Source organism: Bos taurus, chromosome 1 (genome assembly GCF_002263795.3).
Source record: "Bos taurus isolate L1 Dominette 01449 registration number 42190680 breed Hereford chromosome 1, ARS-UCD2.0, whole genome shotgun sequence".
In the NCBI taxonomy this organism is placed as follows: Eukaryota; Metazoa; Chordata; class Mammalia; order Artiodactyla; family Bovidae; genus Bos; species Bos taurus.
Genome location: NC_037328.1, coordinates 147000260 through 147020402, shown reverse-complemented (window position 1 = coordinate 147020402; position 20143 = coordinate 147000260). Strand labels below are relative to the sequence as shown.

At 49.8% G+C, this 20143-nt stretch overlaps 1 protein-coding gene across 7 annotated transcripts in view; it reads left to right on the top strand.

The window, feature by feature from the left end:
- Window positions 1-20143, top strand: part of RUNX1 (RUNX family transcription factor 1) — a 273689-nt gene that overhangs the window by 224321 nt on the left and 29225 nt on the right. For 6 of the 7 annotated variants that reach the window (XM_024989859.2, XM_059884951.1, XM_005202079.5 and 3 more), the window contains one exon: window positions 3719-3910. The exons of the other annotated variant lie outside the window; for it this stretch is intronic. In XM_024989859.2, coding sequence (XP_024845627.1) covers window positions 3719-3910 — 192 coding nt within the window. The remainder of the gene's footprint in view (window positions 1-3718; window positions 3911-20143) is intronic. 7 annotated transcript variants of the gene reach the window in all.

Genomic DNA, 20143 nt, shown 5'->3' with positions numbered 1-20143 from the left:
GGGACATTAGCCATTATAATTCGAGAATGATTTATATTGTATTTCAGTTACTTTGAGACACAGATAAACAGTGGTTTCCTGAAAAGGGGACTTCAGTTGTCAGTGAAATACGAATACCCACTCAGCCTTGTTTTCAGTAGCAGAAAACTAAAAGCTGGTCTCATTAACCATCACAAATATCCTAACATTTAGGGATGCCCAGTGGGCACCCATTCCAGAAGACTGCAGCACGTACATCTTTGGAATGAAGTAAAATTTAGCAGATGGGATGAATTAGTTTTTATTCTTTTTGGTGGTGGTTCTTTTGGCTTTGTATAGTTTTGCATAAATATAAAATTCTAATCAAGTACTTTTTAAAAAAATATGAGAATAGTAATAGAGAAACATAATTTAGGATCAGATGTCCCTGTGTGACATCGTGAGGTTGTGACTGTGTTCAAGACAACCTTGTAAACATGCACAGTTGACTGCCAACGTGTCCAAAAACTCCAGGCTGCCAACATACATGTGTTTGAGGCTTCACATAATTTCTACCAGAAGGTTTGATCCAGGGTTGAATTCCCTGTTGCCCTCGAAAGCCCAGTAGTCAGTAAGAAAGAAGAAAAATGAATTTGATAGTGGACATTCTCCATACTCCTGTATTTAAAATTCAGGGAGCAAACTGACATCTTAATTGCACACAGATACAGGAAACTGGAGACAGAAAAAGCATTCATTTTCCCCAGCTTGAAAGTTTGTATCGGAAGCTTCTATATTTCATGCAAAAAAAATATATATATTGCTCTTTGGCACACGAAATCTGATGGTTTCAGAAAAGAAGAATTAGGTCTTCCTTTGATCTAGCTTCTGAATGCATCAGAACCACACCTTTAATATAATGCTTTTTATCTCCCCCGTGTCTCGGTGTTCCAGCTCTCCAGCTCGAGTGGGGAGGAGGGTCTCAGGGTCCCCGGGAGAGTAATACCGCTCTGACTTACTCCAGGATCACATGCAGGGAGGGTGTGGGGTGAACTCTCACCCCTCCTCCGGCATTAAACTCAGCCCTGAGACTCTCAGGGCTTAGAACAGAGCTTAGAGTGAAGAATTGTTTTCTCTGAGAGCTATGCCCAAACATTCCTGCTGAAGCAGACAGTCATCAGTTAATCTCTGTAAATGACTACGATTTTGGCAGGTGTCAGCTGGTGCAAAAACTGCTCACACGTTGAAACTTTGTTTTCAAGCATAGAGTGATGAGAAGGGGTCTCGTTAAAAAATATACATATATCTTGCATTGTGCCCAGCCAGAGTAGTGGCTTCCCTGAAATGACTTATTCCTGTTTAGTTTCTTGGTGGTACGTGTTCCCCAAGCTTGGGGACTGAGGTAGACACAACCAAAGGCCTCTCTTCAAAGGCTGGCCGGAGGCTCCAAAACACCAAATGCATGTGTTCGGAATGATCTGGTATACATCATTCTCCTGGATCACCTACTGTCCTTGACACCCTGTCCTTAAAAAAATCACCACTGGGTGCCCAAGGAGTGTGCAGTTTTGAAATGCGTACAAAACCTGCTAGAAGCCTCTGCACCACTCCCTATGCCAACTGGCATTCTTTCTGAGGTGGTAGAACTTTCCAGAAGTATGTGTCCTGCCTTCTCTCCTTGACTTCTAACTCCAGGTGCTAGGTGGTGATAGGCATGAAAAGGGCCATACTAATGTGCTTGGGATGACCTTTGAGTTGGTATCGTTTGCTCCTCTGCAAGAAAGCTTCAGATTTTTCAGTCTGACCGTCAGGAAGCGAGAATGTGTCTCAGAGATAAGAGGAGGGAGGAGTCTCCGAGACGCTCCATGCGGAGACCACGAACGACTCCATGATGGACTGACATAGAATGTTCTAGAAAAAGATTGTTTTCGTCCCTCTGAGGAAAAGGCGTGGCAGGGGTTGTTCTGGGAGCTGGCCCTGTGGCCTTTCACCCACAAGGCCGGTGCTTAAAATACTCAGCGGGTAGGAGGCCTTGCATGTGTGCTGGGCCCACGTGACACGGTCTGCCTGGTTCAGGCAGAGGGCTGTGGGCTGCAGGGGCTGAACCAGAGACCAGATTTGCCTTGGTGACACATGAAAAGAGGGAGCATTGCATTTGAACTACACAAATATTATGCTTAAGTATTTTTCCTCATCTCGGAGCCAAACAGGTCTTGCTCGTGATAAAATCGCTGCAGTATAGTGGGTCCTTTTTCTGGTCTGGAATTTGAGACAGCATCAGCTGTGCCAAGGGGCTTGGCAGCAGGAAGAAACGGCAAACCACGGAGATTTGGAACCATAATACAAGTTATAAAATTTAATTTTATAATTGTAGCCATTGGGAGCTGGGCTAAAATGTACTTCTCCCAACTCCCTTCCCACCCCAGGCTGGGGGTGGCAGCGGGGGTGCTGGAATCCAGGGATCATCTTTCTCACTGAGGAGGGGGTCGGGCATGGGGAAGGCCACTGGAGTGTGCTGCCAAGGGGGCTGCTTCCCCAGTCTTGTTTTGAGGTCCCTTGACGACAGAGGCGGGGTGGGAGGTGAGTTGTGAAATTGGTCAGTGGCTCTTTCTTCCAATGAATTGGCCAAGCCCAGCCCCACCCCTCTAACCCACGTGGCTACGTGGGTACCTGGGATCCTCAGCTCTGCTCCACGGGCCTAAATCTCTGCTTTAAAGACATTGTGGGGACTCCCCTGGCCTTCCATCGGTTAAGACTCTGCCTTTCCACTGCAGGGGGCACGGGTTCAATCCCTAGTCGGGGAACTAGGATCCCATAAGCCCCGAAGTGCAGTCAGAAAGTAAATACATTTTTTTAAAAGACATTTTGATGAAGAACTAAGGGAGGAAAGAGGAAACCCAACCCTCCTGGCCCTTTTCTAGTGCAGGGTTTCTGCTTGCATCCTGGTGACAGTGACTTTGACAAGGAGCCAGGCAGGCGAGGACACTTGCTGGCTCCCGAGGTGCTGAGGGCCCCCTCCCCGCCTTGGATTTCCAGACGCCTCCCGGGGAAGCACCTCCACTCTGCTGGCAGCCCACTCTGGGCTCCAGGGGCCCCGGCTGCTGCGAATCTCCGACCCGTGGAGGCCGAGCCCAGGGAAGTCGGCTCCAGGGAGGAGAGGATGCTCTCAGAGAGCTGGTGAGGAGCGGAGAAGGGGCCCTTGCCCCGCACTTAACAGGAAATCTGACCTCTCAGGGCTGTGGTTGGTAGCCACACCTCATTTCCTGTTGGCAGGGACCTGCTGCTAAGCTCCAGGGCCCACTTCGCTGCTCTGAAGCCAGCCGGGCTTGGGTGTGTGTTGGGGGGCAAGCTGTTGGGGCTCCTTCTCCAGCCCACAGCTCAGGGCCAAACAAGTGCCCCTTCCCCCCTTCTCCCGCCATCCACCACCTCTGCCACCAAGCCCAGCGTACCCTCTGCCTTCTGCCCCGTGCAGATGGGTGCAGAAGGTTGAGGTGGGCGCCCAGGGCCAGATCGAAGGAGCGCTTCATGAGCAATGTGATGAAAGGGGTCCCCCATGTGCCAGCCCTGAATCCCCAGGGGTGCCTGTGAATGAGCAGGTCTCCAGCAGGTCCACATGGGGCATGGGGAGGCGGTGAGGGGAGAGGGAGGGGAGACCCAGAAACACCTGACTTCTAGCAAATCCTCAGTGTACATTTTCTGATCTCTTGCCTCCCTCCTTCCTTGCCTCCCTCTCCCCCTCCCCACCCCCTCCCCACAATAGGACATCGTCAGAAACTAGATGATCAGACCAAGCCTGGGAGCTTGTCCTTTTCCGAGCGGCTCAGTGAACTGGAGCAGCTGCGGCGAACGGCCATGAGGGTCAGCCCACACCACCCAGCCCCCACACCCAACCCTCGGGCCTCCTTGAACCACTCCACTGCCTTTAACCCTCAGCCTCAGAGTCAGATGCAGGGTAAGTACCCGGACCGAGCCTCGCCCTTGGGCAGAACCCACCCAGACCCATCGTGGCTTCTCCTCCCCACTTCCCTGGACCAGCAAGCAGCCTGAGAGCTTGATAACAGCAGAGTGTCCCCCCACTCCACCCTACCCCCGGCCAACCCCAGAGCTACTGAGTCAGAGTTGCTTTGTGACAAGACCCCCAGACTGAAAGGCCCTGCTACAGAGGATATAGAGAGGGTGTTGCTGAGTCGCTCAGTCCTGTCTGTCTCTTTGCGACGCCCTGGACCGTCGCCTGCCAGGCTTCTCTGTCCATGAGGATTTCTTTAGGCAAGAATCCTGGAGTGGCGTGGCCATCTCCTCCTCCAGGGGATCTTCCCGACTCAGGGATCGAACCCACGTTTCCTGCATTGGCAGGCAGATTCTTTACCACTGAGCCACCAGGGAAGTCCTGTATATCCAGTTATGTACATATCCCTATGTAGATCATGTCTGGAATTTCTTACGCAGGAGCTCTGGCCATGCCATTTTCTCACTTAACTTGGCTTGAAGATACACATGGCACGCATCAAGCCAGGTGATGGTTAAGACGTTTCATGTCCTTCCTGATTATTTGTGGGGTTTGTATTTTATGCACGTCCTTTTGAAAATATAAGGAAATAGGAGTGTCTGGACGCCATCCTATTCAGGGTATTCATTGCAACTAATGAATTTGCAGTCAGTCCAGAAGGTGGACTCTCCCTGCTCCCACCACCGTAGGGGTTAGCTGGCAATGGCAAAAACACTGTAAAATATAGTAATTGCATAAAACCCACTGTGCCAAATGAGATAATACCCAGAGTTCATTTACACTGCAGAAAACACTGACGTCAGTGATTATTTGCTCTGTGATACCATTTCAAATTTCCGAAATGCAGTGGTTTTTCTCAGAGTGTGCGGGACACAGCTGTGTATGGTAGGGTTGCAGTAAGATTCCTTTCTCAAAGGGGCAGGCTTGCTTGACTCACAGGAAAAGATAAGGGGCCCATCTGGGGCAGGTGGCCAGCAGGGGATGTGCACCTGACCTTCTGGGACAGCAGAACTTAGATTTCCCGGGCATTCTCTGTGTTCTGAGCTGTTATTGTGAGATGCGTAAGAATCCCAAGTCCTTGAGGGTTTCCAGCCCATAGCTTTCTTTTGGGATTAGCACATATGGGGCTCTCAAAAGGGAATTCCATTGTCTTCCCCAGAGCCTGATGGCCCATGCCGTTCACTCTCACACTCACGTCTCTGGGGAAGGTTCTCTTATTTGCATGAAAAATTCCCAGAGATTCCCCCTCATGTAAGATCCTATGCGGACAGCTGTCAAAGGGTCTTTCTGTAGATTAGCCCTTTGGTGGACAGCAGAAACCCAAGCTTGGCTTTGGGAGGGCTGCCTCTCATCTCCAGTTGCCTCTGATCTGTATTTAAGAAGAGGTCCCATGAAACCATTGGTTTCCTGGTGCTTCATCATCACATACTCAATCAAAATATGCATATTGATTTTTTGAAATTCCAAAATGCAAGCGTGTATGAGAAATTAGAGCAAATGGCACGTTAAGTGAGATGGGCTTGGCGGGGCGGGGGAATTGCTGCTTTTCTTCTAAACAGAATAAAATTCTTTAGGAGATGGCTGGATCTTGTGTTTAGGGCCATTTACATGCGTGTCATCTGCAGGATTTCACTTGTAACATTCACAGGGAGACTTCAGTTTTCTTATCCTCTCACTGCGTCACTGACCATTTCTACTTCTGGGCTGATAAAGGGATTTGCCTTTTTCTACTGCTTGAAACCAAAATTATGAAGCATTTTGAAAGGCAATGGAAACTTGAACCACATGGGGGCTGGTGGAAATCATCACCAGGAGTCTGGCTTGGTTTCGGTTTTGGTGAAGAGTGAACCAGATCTGATTTCTCTTCCTGATCAGATACACTCTCTTTACCGAAAAGAAAATGGTGGGCCTGGGGGTGGGGTGTTGAATTCTTATCCTCACCCGTCAGCAGCTCTCGGTCTGAGGCATTGCCACTGACAGGCATTCCTCTGCTCATTGGAATACTGTATGCTTAGCACAGTATCAGGTTTAACCCCCTTTCTTGTTCCTTTTAAAAACTTTTTTACTTCTGCAACCTCTAAGTAATAGTAACCTCTAAGTAATAATAACTTGCTTTCAGAGTGCCCTGGAGTCTTAGTTGCTACTCTATAGAGAATGTGTTAACTATGTCACCGATGTCCTTTCTTTTCAAAATATGATTTGCCGTTCAGGACATCACTTGTAAAACTGTAGGAACAGCTTTTAAAAAATAAGTATCTGGGAAAGTTTTATGTAAAACGACTTTTCCTTTTCCTTTCTTTTTTCCCATTAGAAATCTAATGCTTTTTTACTTTCTTCCTGTTTCGAGTAGACCCTTGGGATTTTTTTTTTTTTTTCCCCTGAAATTAGAAAGTTAACAGGAATCACAGTAAAGTCTCTTTCAGCCAAAACTTTCATTTTGTTCTTGATGGATATGAAAATGGTTATTTTCCCAGCTTAGCACTAGAGCTTCTATATTATATTTAAGAAGATGCTTTGTATAAAAATTCAGCATGTGTTTATGGCTCTCTTTGAAATGGCCGCAGTAGTTGGAAGAAAAACATCCCCATAGTATTAACAAGAGCAGTTTTACAGCCGTGCCGAACCAATGGGTGGATGTTTTCAGCCTGGTGGAATCGTCAGCAGTTAGGGGCTCCGAAAGATCCCGGGTCGATAGGCTGATGGACCCAGTCTTTCTCGGGCTTCATCGGAAGGTCGTGCCTGGTCTTTTAACTCCTTCAGTACGAAATCACAGATCTAGGATACTGCCTCTATTTATCTAGAATCAGATGTGCTTACGAAGCACTCAAAATAGACACCTCAAATGATCTGAAGCAGGGTACAGATGGAAAAGGGGGGCTAGGTTGCCATGCCACCAAACCACTGTTTATTTGTTGAGGTTTCAGCTATAAAAGGGCTGAGGTTAATTTCAACTTCCTACTTTACCAGGTCTTAAAATCAAACAGAAAGCCATTTGGTCATGGCTGCACGTTTAAGCAAGTCAGGACATCATCACGCACTTGTACGGCCGAGTTTTAGATTTCTTTCCCAGTCACAGGAAAGAAAACTCGACACGCGTTCTTTTGAAAGATGGACCAGGCAGAGTCTAGACAAAAAGGGAGCCGCTGCCACCGCGTCAGCCACACCTCCCCTTAGAGATGGCTTCAGGCAACCCGACCAATAGGTTTAAGAATCTGACTCCTGATTTACCAAAAATGACGAACCACATTTAAGCCATGTATGTAACTCCCTCCTTTCGGGGAAAGCAGAGACAGGGTGAAATCTACTGGTGCAGAAAACTGTCAAAACCAGAGAAACTTAAGAAGCCAAGTTTTGTTTTTGGTCTGTCTTGCCGTCAGCATCAAGGCACAAGGCTTAACCCTTTAATGGGAACAGTTATCTTTTGGTACAAGTCAGACCTTTTTTATACATTGTGTTATTCCTACAATCCTGTAGATGTGGTTTATAGGCAGAGAAACTGAACCTCAGAGGTTAACGATTGCCAGAATCCTCCAAGATTGGAAGTGAACTCAAACGGAGACCCTTTCTGGCTCCAAAACCAGTGCAGGGGGGTGGCAGGTTCTCCCAGGCTCCCACCCTGGGATCAAGGACTTAGGCACAGGGCTGGCCAGTGTCAAGTAAAACCCCCGTCGCCCATGGGGAGATGGGAGCAGAGCTGGGCTGGTCATTCCCTCGGCAGTCCTGATTAGACTGGGTTCTATTATCGTGAGGTATTGATAATAATGAACCGTTAGGGCCAGACTCGGGGGTGGGCACCTGAATACATTTCCTGCTTTGGAGACATGTGTGTTTTTAAAGAGAGAAGGCAATGGCACCCCACTCCAGTACTCTTGCCTGGAAAATCCCATGGATGGAGGAGCCTGGTGGGCTGCAGTCCATGGGGTCGCTAAGAGTCGGACACGACTGAGCGACTTCACTTTCACTTTCCAGTTTCATGCATTGGAGAAGGAAATGGCAACCCACTCCAGTGTTCTTGCCTGGAGAATCCCAGGGACGGGGGGGCCAGGGGGCTGCCATCTATGGGGTCGCACAGAGTCAGACATGACTGAAGTAACTTAGCAGCAGCAGCAGCAGCAGTGTTTTTAAAGATGGGGGAAAGAAGGCTGAACTCAGAATAATGACTCTCTGAGCACTGCACGCGTGAAGGGAAAGATGTGTGGGTAGGCAGAGGGCTTCTTAGCCGTCCATTCACTTTACTGGGGCAACCCTTCCTTCCTTCGTGGAAGGCTCTCTTTGTGGGTTTCAGTGGCACCGAGGCCTTCTTAACCTCTAAACCCCAGCAACGTCTGATCAGCCTGCAGGAGTGTGGGTGCTCTAAGACTTTCATATGGCTAACGGGGTTTGACCTCTTAAGACAAGAGAGAGAGAAGGGATTCCCTGGTGGCTCAGAAATCATCTCCTAAATTTTAGTATTCCAAGTTATTTTGTTTTGCTAGTGATTTACCCAAAGTTACTTTGGAAACACCACTTTCTGGCACTTATTATCTGGGTAGCTTTTTGAGATACTGAGTTGACTTTGTTTCTCAGCCATACTGGGTTACTTATGTCAACCTTTGTCAGCTGGATTGACCAAAGAAAAAAGAAAAAAAAAAATCTTTTCACTTTCAGTAGGAGGAGAGAGAAATTCCCTTTCCAGCCTTGGGGGTAAAATAAAATGCACAATATCTCTTCCCTTCCCTGTCCTCTCTCTCTCTGTTTCTCTCTCTTGTAGCAATTCTAGAAGTTCAAAAACAAAGTAGGGAGCCAGGAACAGTTGCATTACCTTGGAGGTTGCAGTCATTCTCCTGTGTCAATCTACAAATGGTCATGGTTACACAAAGCAAAATATGGAGGGTGCTAGAAATCAACTTACAAGACATGCTATGAACATGAAAAGGGAGTGATCTAAACACAGCTCTCTTATCTAGGTGGAGTAGAGTTTGAGAGCCTGGCAAGGTCTATAACAGCAGAATCTTACACGGAAAACAAGCCTGGATCAGGTGTTTCCATGAATAAATAAACATAAGTAAATGTAAGAAGGAAGTGGGGAAAGAAGGGGAGGGAAGGAAGGAGAAACAGTGAAATGGACACAGAATGAAGAGCTCTCCTGGGCTCCTGGTGGGCGATGCTGGCCCGTCTTCTCACCCGTGGGCAGAGAGGTTACAAGGTGTTAGAACTAGATGACTGGAGAGAGTTAGAGGAACTCAGAACTCAGGTCCTGTTTTCCCTCTTCTTAGCTGATACAATGTATCAGTATTAAGGAAAGCTTGAAAAGTTCATGCCCATCAGTTGCATCATAGACATTTAAAAACTTTGGGGATGAAGGATGGAGAAAAAGCTAAGTTTTTGTATTGTTTTTCCTTTTAAAAAGGCCCTAAGGCCTTGACTTCCTAGTCCGCCTATGGTTTCAGCAGTGCGGGCTGCCCTTGCTTTCCATCCGAGACCTGGGGTGTGACTTACAGAGCGGTGCTCGGTGGCGGCCCACCTTACTTTTTCTCCGCACTCTATTTTGGGACCTCGTGGTCACCAACACAGAACCCCCTTGAAGAGTGCTGCACCAGTGCCTGTGATGTATTTACAAGCACCTCTCAGCTAAGTACTTAATAAACCAGCCCTTCAAAGGGGCCGCCAATCTGGCGAGCTGTCAGCACCCTAGTCATCATAAACCACATTTTAGCGGGACTGCGTTCTCAGACCGAGCATTTTCATGGATGTCATTCAAGGTGATCAGACCATGCTTTCCGGAACACGTTGTTAATGCCTGTGGACATCTTTCCTGATTAGAGGAAAGAAGGGTTCATTTTAGGTCTTGATCCTAATATTCCTTCTGTGAATTTGATACATTCTGAAATGTTCCCTTATTCTTGTGATCTCTAGGCCAGTTCTCACACACACCCAAAGGTTTTTGTTCAGAAAAGCAAGTTTTTAACATAGCTGTAGTTGGAACACTTACTTGCCATTGCTGGTGAAACAGTAGGCAGGTTAAGCTGAAAATCTCATGGCCAAGAAAGATAGCAGAGCCTGGTGGCTAAGAATGAGCTCAACAGGCAGACTACCTTGGCCCCAAATTGGCCTCCACCACGTATCACTGTAGGACTTTTGGCAAGTTACCTAACCTCTGAAAGCCTCAGTTTCCCTGTCTGCAAAATGGGAGTAAAAATTACTTTTGGTGATCCTGGAACCACTGCGAAAGGTGAAACAGCAGCCATGAGAGCCAGCCCATGGGTAAGGCTTGGTAATTGTGGGCTATTCGGATCAGCATCACCAAACCAAGCATATTAATTTCCTACGGCTGGTATAACAAATTGCCACAAACTTACTGGCTTAAAACAATAGACATTTATCCTCTTCCATTTCTGGAGGCCAGGGTCCACCATCAAGGTGCCACACCCCCTTTGAAGTTCCTAGAGGAGGAACCTTTCTCGCCTCTTCCAGCCTTCAGTGGCTCCTTGCCTCCCTGAGCTTGTGGCTGCATCGTTTTCCACCTCTGCCTCCCTCTTCACATAGCCTCGTCCTCTGTGTCACCTCCTCTTCTATCTCTGAAGACATTTGTGATGGGATTAGACACCCATCTCCCCCTAGATAACCCAGATGACCTCACCTCGAGATCCTCCACTTCATTACACCTGCAAAGACCCTTTTTTAAAAAAAATAAGGTCATGTTCATAGTCCCGTAGATCAGAACATGGACACAGCTTTTCTGGGACACCATTCAACCCATTATACCAAGGTAGAAAGGATGGGAGCATCAGGTTGAGTTCAGAGGCAACTTTCCCTTGTCTGTTTTCCCCAGAACAGACGTGATGGGCAGGTAGATGTGAACTCAGCGTCTTATGCCACACTTCCATCTTCCAGCTACTCTCATTCAGGCCCTCACTTGCTGGAACTCATATCAGGGTCCTTTTATTTCCAACCACAAAAACGCATGATTTTTTTTTTCCCTGGATGATATCAGATAGTTCTTAACATTTCCTAGGCCACCTATGTTGATGGAACCAGAGGACCCAGCGGTCGTAGAGAAAGGGCATTTTCCCTGGAATATGGAGGCGATGAAAAGCAGGAGACAGGAGGCCTGGGTGCCTTTTTCGCCCTGGCCCCCAAAAGCTCATGACATAGTTAGTGGCTGGGAGTAAGCGTAGGGACAGAAGATGACACGGAGACCACAGCCGGCCAGCTGGGATGGACTCAAGAATGTGACCGCCCGGAGCCCGGCATATCACTTGTTTTGAAACAAGCTGCCTTGTTAAAAATGGCTTTAATGGTCAGGCGCTGTGGACCAGAAACCCATTGCGAAAGGCTGGTGATTCAATTTGCATATCTCATAATCCCACATTTACAAATCACCCCAAGATAGCCTTTCACATTTGGATATTTAAAAATGAAACTTTGACTGTGGCCGTGAAGTAGTATCAGAGTTTACCAAAAGTCTGTACCCAGAGAGGGGGCAAACAGAAGAAGCCGATAGGAACAAAAAGGCTCTGGGGAGGGAAAAAAAGACTTGTGTTTGCTTGTTGGTTGTAGTTCTCCAAACGGAGCTGATCGTCCTCATTTGCATTGTCCCCTTCCCCCCACCCCCCATCATGGAAGAGAACTACAGGTCCACTGTCATTCAGTTCCTTGCGTGCTCTTTAAAGTTCAGCATGTATGATTGAAACAATGCTGAGGAACGGTCATTACTTCTGTCTTCCCTCCCTTCCCTCTGGCCCTCTGAGCACCAGAGCTTGGGGAAAATGTAAAGAGGCAGGGGAATGCGCAACTCTTCCCAGCCACTTCAGGGTGTATTTGTATTTTCACATTTTACTTGCAAAGCCTTTAGCCCCACATGAGCTTTCTTATTATTGAACAATTGCTTTCAAAGCCCTAGAGCAGCCCAATTGTTAACGGAGATTAAAGATCCGGATTGCAAAACTCCTCCGGTAAATAAAATCTTCACTGACGAACCCAGTTTTTTACCTGTACACTTTTCTTCCGTAATCTCTTTCTGGCAGAACATGTGATGTTTTGCTACTAGAGATTCAGTTACCAGCCACAGTAAATAAAAAATAATGATAATAATGGTATAGAACTCACCCTAAAAACAAACACTGGCCAATCATATTTATTTCCTGTTTCTTTGGGCACTTCTAATAATTTATGGGGGTGGGGGGCGGGGAATGGAATGTACCACTTCTTATCCAGTTGATTTTTGATGATCAAGCTTTGGAGCATCTTGAGATTGAGTGTCTAATTCAGGCTCTTCCAAGCGGCATGGAATGTAAACATGTACTGTTCAAAAGAAATAAGTGTTTTTCCAGGGAAAACAGAACCATGGCACCAGGCCCCTGAATGAGCCGTGAGTAGGAAAGACAGTCATTGGGCGGAAAAGACAGTCCTTCCCTCCAGACACAAGCTCAAGTACCAACACTTTGGGTCCCAGCGTGATTTCACACCAGCTCAGGATTAGCTTTGGGGTCAAGAACATTCCAAGTATCATTTCAAGACGGTGGGAAAAAACCTCCAATTGTAAGCAGTAGCAAGAAGGTCATCCTTCTAAAAATGGGACCCTGCCCCCCTTGCTTTCCCACCTGGAAAAAATGTGGACAAACAGGAGGAGGAGGCAATGGGGGACCCGAGCGTTTCCTCAGGTCACTTATCGGCTGGTGAAACTTGAACGTTAAAACACACACCACGATGGGCTGCAAGAGGACTTATTTCTGCACCCTGCTGGTCCTCCCACCCAGCGTCGCTGGAGCCGAGCCCCCGTAAGTCAGTGTCACTGGGTCTGGTTAATGATAGATTTGGGTCCTCGCAGTGGTGAGCTCAGTCCTTTGGGGATCTTGAAGGAGGATGAGTTATGGTCCTTCGGATCTGACACTTGGGTATGACCACACAGGGGTCAGAAGACCAGAGCATCCCTAGAGCAGAGGGCAAGGAAGGTCCCTGAGGAGCCCCAGGGAGTCAGCACGACCCTGGTTGGCAGCAGCTCACCTGTCTTAAGGCATGAAGTCTCCAGACCTCAGTTCTAGCTGATTCCTACTGCGGACGAAGTTCTCTCTGTCCTTCAGCCTTATGGGCTCAACGCAAGTCATTCCAAGGCCAGATCAGCATCTTGGGAAGGGCTGCACACATACACTTGCTGGGTAGGTTTTTAAACAGTATCTCAGGGTACAAAGGGAGGAAGAAATAATCTGACAAGCACTTCTTGGAGTTGTAGGTCATCTGAGGAAGTGAACCTCATTGTTCTGTTTCATCTCCTGGGGGTTATCCCACTGTTTCGGCCATTAGTGCATCTCTCTGTACGTATCAGATGGCAGATTATATAATGATAAAGTTATTAAAATATCTGCAAAAGTCAGCACAAGCTCAAGGGCTCAACTTTGCATTTCTGCCCATTAAGCGGTTTATTGGGATCGTACCTCTCGGGGTCTGTTAATCTTCATCCGTCCTTGGTTGTAAACCGCCTGAGTTTTAAGCTGTGCTTCAGTGGGCCCTCCAGCGGGTCATCCAGTGGGACTGGGATCTTCAGGATGAGCGTGGAAACTTTTGAAATGTGCGGTTCTTTCCCCCGCCTGCCACCCAGGTTTGAAACTGCAGCGTGTGTCTGTGATGGGGTCTACACCTGGCTTGTTTTTGGAGCCAGGAGCCCCCGAAGCAAGACGAGGACATTGCCTGGTTCACACACTGACTGAAGGCAATCACAAAGTGGCTGCGGTTCACACTTCTGGAGTGACTGACACTGTTGGCTGCTGTAGTCCCCACCACCAGCCACCCACAGTGTGTATGGCATGATCCTGGGGGCCTTGCCTGTTGTGCCACTCAGGGGCTGTCAGCCACGTGAGTCCCCACCCTCACCCATCATGAAGGCCATTAACGAGGTGGCCCTAAACTCTAATAGGTTGTAATTCTGGGCAGATTCTGGGGCTTTTGAGGATTAACCCCCCACAGTTCTCAGGAAGCCAGCAAGGATGGCCCAAGGCCCCCTTCCCCCCACTCTGCTCCCTTGATTAAGAGGCTCTTTTTTTCATAATATTTTTGCTATGTGATTGGGCTTTCTGAGCCACCATATGTTGCTAAATGGGAAAAGCCATTGCCCAGACGTGGTTCTGTTTAATATGATTCTCCACAAATTACAAAGCTTGACTTTACAATTGAATTTGTGCAGAATTACAGACGGCCAATTCAGGTGGAAGGGAGAGGAAATCTTGTTATTCTTATTCCAGAATCTCTTCCCGATTTCCTCATTTGGTTCTTTCACGCCTTGGGGGAGGGTGGGGGTGGGGAGACGCCTTAGAGCCTCTGTAAGGAATTTCTCTTATTTTTCAAACTTCCTGCCTGGCCGTTCACGGGAGAACACAGTGGCCTGTGGACGTCAAAGTGGGATGCCAGCTCTTCTGTTCATCCACCCCATCAGTCAGCTGTTCCTCCCACCTTTTCATCAGAGGGATTCCGAAAACACATGGAAACCCCCCGAGTGCAGTATATGAGGAAAGCAGAATCTGGACCCATAGGTGTGGATACGGATAATGGGAATTCAGATGCCAGGTTGGCCACTTCCTGATTAGGTAACCTTGCAAGAATTACCTCAGTTCTCTGCCCTGTGATCCCCATCTGTGAAATGGGCACAGTAATGATGGTGCTTAGATCACTGGAGAGTTGGGAGGATGAACTCAGTTAATACACAAAAGCACTGGATGCCGGGCATGTGGTATTGACTCTCATTTCCTCGTGAACAGGGACTGAGATATGTTTTTGTCCTGTGTTTAGCATAGAGCCTGGTACACGTTAAACACTCCTCTGTGGTCAGCGGTCTTTTTACCATGATTGCGATCACCGTGCTCTTGTTGGTCATGTGGCTGCGTGACCAGGGCGTTGCACATCGGTTCTCTCCTGGGAGCCACACAGCTGCTCCGTGATAATGACCTTGTGTGTCTCCTTACTTCCAGGAGCGATGAGAGCCCTGGGGTGGACAAGGGCAGGAGTGGTCCTGGTGTCAGCTTTGTTCATGTTCACTTTCCTTGGGTAAACCAACAAGATGGCCCAGACCCACTGCTCCACAGGGTCAAATGGAACCGAAACGGTTACAGTTGAAAGCAAAAGTCGCTCAGTCGTGTCCGACTCTTTGTGACCCCATGACTATACAGTCCATGAAATTCTCCAGGCCAGAATACTGGAGTGGGTAGCCTTTCCCTTCTCCAGGGGATCTTCCCAAACCAGGGATCGAACCCAGGTCTCCCGCATTGCAGGCAGATTCTTTACCAGCTGAGCCACCAGGGAAGCCCAAGAATACTGGAGTGGGGAGCCTATCCCTTCTCCAGAGGATCTTCCTGACCTAGGAATGGAACCAGAGTCTCCTGCATTGCAGGTGGATTCTTTACCAATTGAGCTATCAGGTTACAATTGAAAGGGACCTTACATGTCTTAGCGTGTGTGTGCACGCTAAGTTGTGTCCTACTCTTTGTGATGCCACAGACTGTAGCCCACCAGGCTCCTCTGTCCATGGGATTCTCCAGGCTAGAATACTGGAGGGGGTTGCCATTCCATTCTCCAGGGGACCTTCCCGACCCAGGGATCGAACCTGCATCTCTTAAGTCTCCTTCATTGGCAGTCGGGTTCTTTACCACTAGCACCACCTGGGAAGCCCCAAAAATGTCTTTCTGGAAGTCCTTCATTTCATGCATGAGGCATCAAGGCCCAGGAGTGCCAGTGACACTTGGAGACAGACTTGAACTCTTGAGTCTTGGGGCTTAGTCCAGGGGCCGTCATTGGCCCGCCATCCTTCTATTGGGATGGGGCGGGCGGGAAGGGGCACAGCTCGTGGGCTCCACTGTCAGTACAGAGGGTACCCCAGGACATTTACTCCTGCTCTGCCCCTCCATCTCATCTCATCTCCGATGGTGATGGATCCCCTGGTTCAATTCTGTATCATGGCTTCTTTGTGTCTCCATCTTTTCAATGCTGAATTTCCTACTGAAGGAGTAGGGATCTTGTTAAAAAGTAAGAACACCCATCTCAAGGCCACCCGCTGCCCTCCTCAGTCCCACCGAGTGTCCCCAAGCCCTGCTTAGGGGTGCAGACATGGGTACAGCTGCAGGGACGCTTCTGACCACCGGGCCCACGTAGGCAGCAGCCAGGGGCAAGGGGGGACTCCTAACCTGTCTCCTTACGTGCCTATCCCCTTATGAATCGGACGCATTCAGAGAATGTGAATGGTCAGCCTCTTCTGCATTTTGGATGAACCACCTACAAAAGATTTCTCTGAACTGCGTTTCACCTTCCTGTGTGAGTCTCCCCACCAGCCTGGGCCTTGAAAGCCTTTCTTGTGGCCTGTGCCACCTCCGGGCCAGAAGGAGGCCAGGAAACAGGTGTGAAGGGTGATGGGCTGGGGGTCGCAGCCATGGGAGTGCATTGAGGGGGGACCTGGGCATGCCAGGGCTCAGACTGAGCGACGGTACCCTCGACCCCTGCCAGGATGCTGCCAACTCCCATGCTATTCAATCCCTGAATGGTGTCCGGCAGGGACAGCCAGGCTGCCTGGCCAGGCCCCAGCATCCCTGCCGTAGCCATGCCCTTGGTGGTGAATTCAGGGTCAAGGGCGTGAATGGTTCGGCCAGTGCCACTGGGACCTTCACAGGAATCCCAGGAGTGCAGCCCAGATGCCTCTCGCCCTAAGGCACTGTACCAAGGCAGGGCTTCCAGGCGCCTTCCTAGGTTGAGATGCTGTGACTCTTTAGTCGTCTCTCCGAAGTGATACCTCATTCAGAGGCGAAAAACAGGGACTTGGAGGCTCTGCTCAAACCAGCAGCACAGACCTGTCGTCTCCTCCTTGCCTCCCGAAGTCTGTCCCGACCACCTGCCCCAGGGTCTGGAGCTCTGGGCTCTGCGGATCCCAGGTTCCTAAGGACCAGACACGAGGAGGAATCCTGTGATGGGTGTTTGCTTGCTCCAAGAATCCCATCCACTCAGAAACAGAGCATTCAGAGGGTTTGCAAGTTTTCTGCCAAAGATGATGGTTCCCTCCTTTAGGCAGTTCTTACAGAGGTTTCCACTGGGGCTCAGATGGTAAAGAATCTGCCTGCAATGCAGGAGACCCGGGTTCAATCCCTGGGTCAAGAAAATCCCCTGGAGGAGGGCATGGCAACCCATCCCGGCATTCTTGCCTGGAGAATTCCATGGACAGAGGAGCCTGGGGGGCTACAGTCCATGCGGTCACAAAGAGTCGGGCATGACTGAGCGATTAATGCTTTCACTTTCAGGCAGTTCTTATATAGTGACTTTGAACTTCTGAGCACTGGAGATGAGTGAGTCAGAGAAAGCTAAACCAGCATGAGATGGTTCCCCCACCCCATCAGATAGAGGAGACATTGGAAGCCCAGCGAGGTGGAATGACTACATGAAGGTCACATGGACAGCATCTGTATTGGAGCGCTCGGCTTCCCTCTGCCTGTCCTGCCCAGCTCGAACACAGTCTGAGTCTTTGGTTAAGAGCGAAAATGAAGCTTCCTGAGCAGTCCCTTCAAAACAGCACTTAGGAAGAAGCAGGGGCCGTTGGAACAAGAAAGGGCAACCTCTGTGCCTCTGTGCGCTGCTCCACCCAGTTTCTCATCTTTATATTACCACCCCCCCCAAAAAAAAAGGTCTCAAATAACCCAAACAGGCAGGGTCTGATCTGCAGACAGTCTGCAGGCATCCGCCCAAGAAACTGCCGGTCGGCCGGTCCATCCTCCTCTGATTTATGTTGTGTGTGTTAAGCCTTAAATTGTTGAGACTCTGGCTGGCTGCAGTGGTATTACTGGAGGGTTGGTGCATGTTTTCGGCTCACAGAGCTGGCTCCGGGGACTGGAGGTGTTGGCCCCGAATCAAGTCCAATCTCACACCTGTCTGAGACAATGAGGGCCTTGTTAGACGCATCTCCAGCCCAGGCGGCTCGGCCTGCTTACTTCTCGACATTCAGAACAGGAAGGGGGGGCACCTGGGCAGAGGGCGGGGGCTAGGAGAAGCCGAGCTGAGCCTGGGACATGCTGGGGTCTCCGCCTCCCTGGCCATCTCCTTCCTCCCCGCCCCCCCATCCCATTTTATAAACCTTTCCTTAATTTTGGAAATTAAAAAAAAAAATACAAATAAACAATACCAACATAGCACCCTTATGAAGGAGAATTTCCTACTGCAAAACAAGCAGCCCGGGGCCTGCTGGAGACTAAATTCAGTCGCGGCCCCGGGGTGGGGCGGGGGGGCGGCGAAGAAGTGGGTTAGCGGGATGCCTTAGCAGGGTTGGAACACCGCCCCCCTGCCCCACCCCAACCAGGGCTGATGCTTGAGCTCCTCCCATGCTGACAGGGGTCTTTTCCTGGTTTCCCCTTCCATTGCTGACATCCCAGTGATGGGAGCGGAAGGGAGCTTCCTGCTCAGCTTTGTATCACGATACTCACAACACGGCAGACAGTGCTGTTGCGGTTCCACCTTCCTGTACCTTGTCGTAAGCAGAGAGGACGCAGCCGGCCGCCGGCACTTTAGTCTGTGGACTCTTTGTGAGTCTGCTTTTTCCCCGAGACCCCTGACTCTAGGCAGCCACTTGGGTGGGACCTTCTCTGGTTCCAGGCTGGTGCCCCTCAAGGCCAATGGCTCTGAGTGGTCTTTATTCAGTCAAAGCCACCCTGGGATGACTTTGTCTTCATAGGGATGGGTGGTGTGGAGGCCAGTGGGAGAACCATCCTGAAGGGAGTTCCCCAGAGTTAGGAAAACCGCCTCTTGGTGCCGGACTCCCCGGTAGGGAGCCCACCTTGGGGTTCCTCTCCCGCGGAGCTGCTGTGTTTTGGCAGCCAACACCTCCCAGCCCCACTTCTCTTAAGGTAAGCGAGGCTCTTACCCTGAGCTGGGAGGCATCTGGGCACCGGCGGTCACTCCGTTCTGCAAGAAACAGGTAGCCCCGTCCTACTCGCTGGCAGACAACTACATAAGCAATTAAAGGTCCCTGCAGGTCTCATGACCCCAGCCTCGGAGACACGGCACAGGACACCCAAAGCCTAGGACTTACCCGGGGGGAAGTGGAGCCTGGCGTTTTCTTAGCACAAATCACCTTTTTTAAAAAAAAAAAAAATTATTTATTTACAGCTAGTGCTGCCTGGGCTTTTCTCTAGCTGTGCTGCTCGGGCTTCTCACCACCATGGCTTTTCTCTTGTTGTAGATCACAGGCTCTGGGGTGCTCGGCCTTCAGCAGCTGTGACACGTGGGCTCCTGGGCTCGAGAGCGTGAGATCTGTAGTCGTGGCGCTTGGGCTTAATTGCTCCACGGCTCGTGGGCTCTTCCCAGATTGGGGATGACACCCCGTGTCTCTTGGACTGGCAGGCGGATTCTTTACCACTGAGCACACCAGGGAAGCCCCGCATAGATTGCCTGGAACAGGTATCTCTATGTGAATATCAGCCAAAGTCCCCAAGGGACAAGAGGCTCACTTTCCAGGGGCAGCAGAGTGAGGCGCATAAACAGCAAGGGACAGAAAAACCTGGGGACTCACTCTGGCTCCCCTCCAACCTGGCCGTGGTTCCCTTCTCTGTGACCTTAGGTGTGACCTTGACCACACAGGTGAAGAGCCCATGCGGTGGGAGGTCGTGTCGCCAGCCTCGGCTGCAAGGTTCCTCCTCCTGTCTAGACACGTCACCCGGCCAGGATCTGATGACCACAGAGGGCTGGTCTGGAAATAACAGGGCACCTTCCCCACTGACCTCATAGCTCTCCATCCGTCGGAGGTCCGGCCTGTCTCTGGGCCGTGCGATGGTCCACAGTGAGCCCACCTGCGCTCCAAAATGACCGAAGAGGCAAACAGATAAGCCGGAAGGAGGCTGGGGCACTGAGGCTGTGAGCAGTTGTCTTTCTCCCTGCCTTCTCTTCTGGCCTCTGAACACCAATCACCAGCCCTGCCCACCTATTTTGGCCCATGCTGGGGCCCACCTGGAAAGCCCTGACCCCTCACCCCCTCCAACTCCCCTGTCCTGCCCCTTCTCCTTGAGGACATCTTTGTCCCCACCAATGACCACATTTCCCTCCTCCTGGACCTGCTGGTCGAGACCTCTCTCCCCACCTTCTTCCCTCCTTCTGCACTGTCCATTGAGACCCAGGGAGGGTACAAATTGGTACAAACTTTTCCAATGGTCCTGGGCTTCTGGGAGCGAGCATGTGAGGTTTTTC